Genomic DNA, 7,072 nt, shown 5'->3' on the forward strand with positions numbered 1-7,072 from the left:
CCCAAAGCGGATGAAATTAGACCAATTAAAACCTCCTTCAGTTTGCGAGATGGGGTCTTTAAATGCATCGCAACTTAAACTGTGTTATTATTACAAACTGTGTGGATTGTTCTTAAAAGAATGTGTTTATTATCTCCCATCTGTAGACCCCTACTTATAAAAGTCAGTAAGCAGAAACTGCAGATGAAACCCTGTCCTCTTGGTGAAAATATTTGCTGGTTATAGTTTACTCTAATATGTAGTGATCACCTGCTTTTTTTTTCCTCATTTCTTTTTACCCATTATTAGAAAACCTCAGATGTGTTGCGCACGTAGAAACAGTGGTGAATACAGTATATTTGATGATGTTAGATTACAGACAGATGCTTTTTCTGAAAGGAAACAAGCCTGGAAACCTTGCAGTCATGGAAATTGAGCATAATGTCTTGTAAGGCAGCCTGCTCCCCCCTGCTCCCCGAAAACGTTCCCTCTCTACCCTGCAGGGGTTTTGTTCGGTTACTAAGCAAATTTTTATGACCTTATCTGACTGGTAGCTGCAGAGCAACAGACAAGCAGTCAGAAAACCACATCAATGTGCAGAAAAGCAAACCTATAAAGCCCTAAACTGGGGGGAGGTGGACTCTGTGAGACATTAATCTCAACAGGTGTTTTAAATCGATTGGGCTGCCTGTTAGTCGGGAAAGGGTTCCTGTTAGATCCACTTTGCAAAGCATCAAAAAAGGCTGCCGAAAGCCAAAAAGAAGTGCAAGAACTGCCTCTGTTTGCCCTCCATTCTCTGCAGCAGCTGCTTTATTCTGCCACTTTGAGCTGTCTTCTCATTCCTGTGATCAGTGTGTGCCGATTACTCAAAGCGATACAGGTGGGGTCTGGCATGTTAGGTTAGCCATGGTTGGTGACAGTCGTATATTTCAGTATCATCAAGTGTTGCTTGCTCTCTCTGTGACATGTTTGGCCAGGACCCTACTCTATCGCTTTGTACAGTATAAAGTAGTTTAAACAGTTGAATAACATAAAATAACATAATACAATGTTATTTATGTTATTTCCCACGTGAAGAACTCCTGTAAACCTTGCAGTATTGAAACTCAGTGAACAAGGCATCTTAGACAAGCTGAAAAACAAATGGTGGTACGATAAGGGTGAATGTGGAACCAAGGACTCTGGAAGTAAGGTCAGTCGCTGCAGGTCTTTTTATACTGATGGAAAAATGCTTTGTAACTTCACTGTTCATGTGCAAAACATGTAAAGCTTCTCAGACATGTTAATTTCTTTGAACACATCTGTTTCCCTTCAGACCAACACATAGAGGTTGACTCAACACGTCCAGCAGTTTAGATTATTTACACCCCACCTCTACACCTCTGCTTAGAAGTGCAGCATGATCACACACTCACGATTCACTCCATGACATTCTGAAAACTCAAGAACTGAAGCCATTATACTGCTGTTTTTATCCAAACCTTGGTCGTAACTTCCTTTAATGTTGCTCTCATTCGTTTGTATGTTAGAAAAGCCCTCTGACTTGGTACGCTGTGTAAAATGTTACAGTAACTTGCGAACAATTGGAACCATATATGAAAATATTAAGCGCCTGTCGAATGATAAAACTGAGAAATGTGCATGTTTTCAATATGGATTTGATCTGCTCAACAGTTTGGGGCCTGTTTGGTGTCGTTTTTGCCTGATAAAGCGACAACGTTCAGGTCTGGGCTCCCAGTTTAGCACCGTCCATCTATTTTCTTATTCACCTGCTCGATTCAGGGTCACGGGGAGCTGGTGTCTCTCTGCAGGGGTCATTGGGTACAGCCTGGGCAGGGCGCCGGTCCATCACAGGACCACACTGGGACAAAAAAGACATCTACACACACACCAAGGGACAGTTTATGGTCCCCGTGTAATCTAAGGTGCATGTTCTTGGACTGTGGGAGGAAACTAAAGTAAATCCGTGTCGCACTAGAAGAACACGCAAACTCCATTTAGAAAAGTCCCAGCTGGGAGTTGAAGCCGGGACAGTTTTAAAATTTTTTTCATTATTTCTGAACTGAACAAATCTTAGCTATAAAGCTGCTGCCCCCCACCCCACCCCCCACCGGCAGATAGTGTTTTAGGCATAATATGCTGGTAAAATGAGTCATAATGAGGAAATTTTCAGTATTGACTTATTATTTTCAAATTTTCTATCTAAAAAGCTTCAAAATGAGACACAGTTTGTTGAAATTTGCTGATTTATCACCTTCCCTGCCAACAAGCTAGTTCTGTTTATGAGTTCAGGGTTGAAAAAGGAATTAAAGCCCTGTATTTAAAATGAGGAATTCCCAAACTTCACAATGATGTCAAATACTATACGAAGGGATTTCCTGATGCTGCAGCAGCCGGCAGAGAACAAGGGTCAGTTTTGGAGGAAATGATGAGCGTTATGAAACAAAGGTTTATTTCTGAAGACTTGCCTGTTAGAAAACTTAGATTTAGGAAGATTTTATGCTATTTTAAATTCCTAGGATCACTAGATGGTGTGTTTATGGATTCATTTTTACATTCACGGCACAAATCAGTACTTATTTTGCCCTGCAGCCTGAGCTCATTCATTTTGCAGCACGGGTCGCATACGGTATGCTTTATAGATATGAACTGAGTAGAGGAGAGAAGACGCTTGAATGCGTTGAGGAGTATTTGTAATATCAGTCTGAAGCAGACCTACATCAGAAGATGAACCCCAAGCTTCCCTTACTGTAGTATTTTATTTCAGTCTATATATACAACAACAACACAATAAAACTCCTGAAACTCTGCTGTAGCTTTTGGTCTTGGAGTACCACCAAAAGATGATCAGTGGTCCCCATCTGGTCTCCACTTTGAAAAATCTGTGAAGGCACCCCTGGCTGCTGTCATGTTGTGTGGATGTCTTTTTTTAACGCCAAATCTGTTTATTGACTCGGCTACGGAAAGCTGAACCCCTCTGTCTTTAAATGGAAAAGTCGTCCTTTCTTATATCTTTTTATCCCCAACAACCTCATTGTTTTTAGGATGAGAAAACATCCCCCCCCCCATCTGCTTGAATGTGTGCTGCCAACACAAACAGTATTGTTGCCCAAATTATTATTTAATTCAATGAAAACATGGTTTTAATTATTTGAAAATCAATTCTGTTTTTTATGAGCATTTTACACAGCGTGCCAACCTTTCTAGAAGCAGGTGTGCATTTCTTAAAGCTGCCTTTACAATGACTTTCCCAAACTGACCCTTAAATTTATGTAAGATAGTGTCAAAGGAATGGAGTTGTGTCAGAGGAACAAAATAGTTTTTAACACGTTCAATTAACATAAAATAGGTTAGCTGACTTTGAATTTCCTAGCTTTCCGGTTCTAATGCAAACGGTAAAAGTCACCTGAATGAATTTCAGTATTACTGTTTGGCTTTTAATAGCAGTAAATGGTTCAGTTCACCTCTTGCAGCTTTGCTACTTTGACTGTCCAGATGCAGTGTTTGTATGATAGTAAACTGAGGAGAATCTGTAGACCTGTACGACCACGACCGCCTTCCTTTATGTGTGGCCTCGTAAAGAGGCCATAAAGCAGGATAGTTGGCACGTCTCTCTGCATTCACCTTCCCAGCTCTCGACAGAGGAGGACTTAGATACATTTACTGTAACTTTGCTCACCTGAAGGACAAATTAAGCAGTTATATGTCAGAGCATATGAACATACTGTATGTAGCAACCTCCTCAGAGTAACCGCTTACCTTAGCGTAGCAGTGCACGTTAGGTTTTGTGCTTGTGCTGTGTTTGTAGATGCACCTCCTCAGACTGCCAGTTTAAAAAGTCTTAACGATGGTCTCTGCCTCCCCCAGGACAAGACAAGTGCTTTAAGCCTGAGCAACGTGGCAGGGGTCTTCTATATTCTGGTCGGGGGGCTCGGCTTGGCTATGACCGTGGCTTTGATAGAGTTCTGCTATAAGTCACGGCAAGAAACCAAAAGACTAAAGCTGGCAAAGAACGCCCAGAACTTTAAGCCAGTCCCTCCGGCGAACACCCAGAATTTTGCCACGTACCGTGAAGGCTACAACGTGTACGGGACGGAGAGCGTTAAAATCTAAACGGTACGTCTCTGTCACTGTTTCAGAGCCACTTTTGAAAGTCTTCAGTCTACATTAAAGCAGCTGTTTTCTTCGAAATCACTTCACAGCATCTTTGCACGAGTTGCTTTGGTTTCCCATCATGAACTTTTCAAGTTGATGCTGCTCAGTTTTGACACATGACTGACTAGCCTGAGAGCTCACAGAAGCACACACAGAAACACTCAGAGTACAACACACCAAACTGATGTTCTCACGTGTTTAACATTTCCCTCAAATAGCTGATACTGATGACAGTAAAGGGTTTCTGCACATTATATACAGTACTGTACAAATATTTCAAGCCTCCCTTTGCTTTGATTTCACAATCTTTTTAAGTGATATTGATCAGTAGTTCTTCAGGTTTACTGAAGGTCTTTCAAACTCCGTATATGGAAAAATCTTTAAAAGGCCTTGTACGTGACTATGACAGCGTATGTCTTTAAAGAATAAGTTCAAAACTCCACCGAAGCTCTGACCTGTATCCTGACTGATGCCTCATCAAAGACACAGCTTGTGTCGGTCAAGACAGCATCTCCTTTGTTTAGAGTTCAAATATTAAATTATAAATAGTTTATTTTGTGGTCAAAGTGTCGTTAGGTTTGTTGTTAGAGTTTTGGACATATGCTGCCTCTTTACCAGGTCAGCATCGCAAATGAGACCTGGTTCTTAATTGACCTACCTGATAAAATAAAGCTTATTATCATCATTATTATCTTCAGTAATGGACCTCAGGTTCATGAGGTGTTTCGGCCCAAGGCAGGACCAGCTGAGGATGATCAAGCCCCGGTGCGAGTCCCTCAGCCATTTAGAAACTGAAGGGTTAGGGTTAGGATGAAGTATTGGGTTTGCTGTTTAGCTCAAAGTTAGGTGGTCAAATAGATTGGTCAGATTGTTAATCCTTCTGTTTGAAACATTTCAGCCCGCTTCCTCAACGGTTGTACTTGGGAGAGCTTTTCTGAGGTGGTACTCGTAATGATAAGATTTAGAACTACTGATCACTGGAACGAAAACCTAAAGAAAAGAGGACGACTCAAGATTTTTGCACAACATCTGGGAACTTGTCATCGCACACATAGAACAGGATTCACAACCAATAGGATCTTCAGCTTGCTCTCATTATTCCCACACACACACACACACACAGCTTTTCATTTGATCCTTCTTTGTTTTGCAGAGGTGGTTTGTGAACAGCACTGCTGCGCCTGGACGGAAACAGCCGCTCTGTGTGACACCCCCNAACACCATCTCCCCATAAATTGGCACCATGGAGGCGGCAGCCTTGCCATCAGCTCAGACACACATGCCCACGTGTCAACAAGTACTCACCTGGGGTTCACAAACCCGTCACACTAACAGAGGGCAATGACACAGCAGGACTTTTCTGGGAACATGGGAATTGCCTCTTGTAGTGCCTTAAGGAGCATTTTTGGCGTTGTGGCAATGCAACAGAAATTCAATTCACTTGGAGGGAAAAACAACAACAACAGCAGGTGGAGCTCTTGGAACTGGGGCAAGAAGCTGTATCAGATGACATGTAGATGAACTGTTGTAATTATTGTTTTATATTTTAAAGAAAAAAAAAAACAAAAAAAAGCAAAAAAACAAACAAAAAAAAGAAGCCATGATTTACAAACAAATCCCTGAGGTACAAGTTCAAGTCATTTGAATCCTTTAAAAGACATATTTTTGTGGTGAAACCTTAAGTTGGATAAATGTTATATTTAGTGAGGTAAAGTCATTTTCTTGTTTTACTCTAAGGCTATTTTCAGTGTCAGAATATTTAGGACAAGCATCGATCAATAATGTTAAGAATCCATCAAACTGGCAGCGTCGTATTCTGGTTTTTACTCTGAAAATGACAAAACGTCAGAGCTGTGGTCGTCTGAAGCAGCCTGGCGTTCAACCTTTGTATTTACTTAGATGTTTGTTTGAAATCAATTATGTGATTTGTTTAAACTGCCACTATTTGACAAGAACCCATTGTTTTTAAATGAGCTCTGCCTCTCATCACTTAGTGCCATATTGTTGAAATCAAACGACTGCTCGGCGTTTTAGGAAGAAGGCCCCGTTTCACGTTCAAAGGAAATCAGCCGTTTTAACTCAACCCCTGGTTTACACTTTGTACAAACTCCGCTGGCGTTCTGACTCGAGCGCAGCTTTCCAGGTTTCCGACGAGCTTTCTGTGTTTTAACGCATCCTGCAGGAGCTGTACATGGAGGAAGAGCAAAAAGTCGAATATTTGTAGAAGTAAAACTTTTTATGAGCTGAAGAAAAAATATATATATATAAAAGAATCCTAGGAGTCTCATTTCCAACAAACGTAAGGTGCAAATGAATCTGGTGATGGTTGAGCCTGACTAAAGTTTGAATCCGGTTTGGTTTTAAGGTTTTTGTTTTTGTTTCCAGTTCTTCAGATGGTACCTCAGCCATGAGTTGCATGTGTGGACACGATAAACCTCAGCGGAGAGGTCGTGGACAAAAGGATTTTATTACATTTCTTTAATAAAAGCAAGTTTCTATTCATCTGTGGGACTTTTGTTTTTTCTTTACATGTAACAAATCTGAGTCCTTCACCCCTTTTTCTGAAAGATTTAGAGAAAATATGAATAAATGAAAGGGAAGGACGAAGAGTTAAAGGGTTTTAGTCAAACCTTGGAAACATTACGCTCAGTCTTGTGAGATGTGTTGTAAATGAGTCAGCTACAACCAGATGAACTTCAGATGAATATCTGACTGAGTTAGAGCCATTTTTTCTTTACTTTAATCAGCTGAAGATGTTTATCCAATTATTAATTCCCAAGATTTGCATTAGTTTGCCTGAGATATTTCGCTATTATTACAAATAAACATGAATACAGAAAAAAAAAACCTCGTTAGCGGGCGATAATAAAAAGGTTATTGGTGCTTTTTAGTGTGAAATCAGCTGCAGAACGTTTTTGCGGTTAAACAAAATGGAAAT

General features: G+C 40.7%; 1 protein-coding gene across 5 annotated transcripts in view; it reads left to right on the plus strand.

Moving 5' to 3' along the window:
- Positions 1-5,349, plus strand: part of gria3a (glutamate receptor, ionotropic, AMPA 3a) — an 80,643-nt gene extending 75,294 nt beyond the window's left edge. The window contains exons 14-16 of one of the 5 annotated variants that reach the window (XM_017435860.3): positions 1,057-1,171; positions 3,847-4,095; positions 5,288-5,349. In XM_017435860.3, the coding sequence (XP_017291349.1) occupies positions 1,057-1,171; positions 3,847-4,092 (361 nt within the window). In that variant the 3' untranslated portion in view covers positions 4,093-4,095; positions 5,288-5,349. Of the gene's footprint in view, positions 1-1,056; positions 1,221-3,846; positions 4,096-5,287 lie in introns of those variants that run through there. The other 4 variants (XR_003040203.2, XM_017435859.3, XM_017435863.3 and 1 more) reach the window with 4 other exon arrangements.
- Positions 5,350-7,072: the final 1,723 nt, after the last annotated feature.

The sequence above is a fragment of the Kryptolebias marmoratus genome, linkage group LG13, assembly GCF_001649575.2.
Source record: "Kryptolebias marmoratus isolate JLee-2015 linkage group LG13, ASM164957v2, whole genome shotgun sequence".
In the NCBI taxonomy this organism is placed as follows: domain Eukaryota; kingdom Metazoa; phylum Chordata; class Actinopteri; order Cyprinodontiformes; family Rivulidae; genus Kryptolebias; species Kryptolebias marmoratus.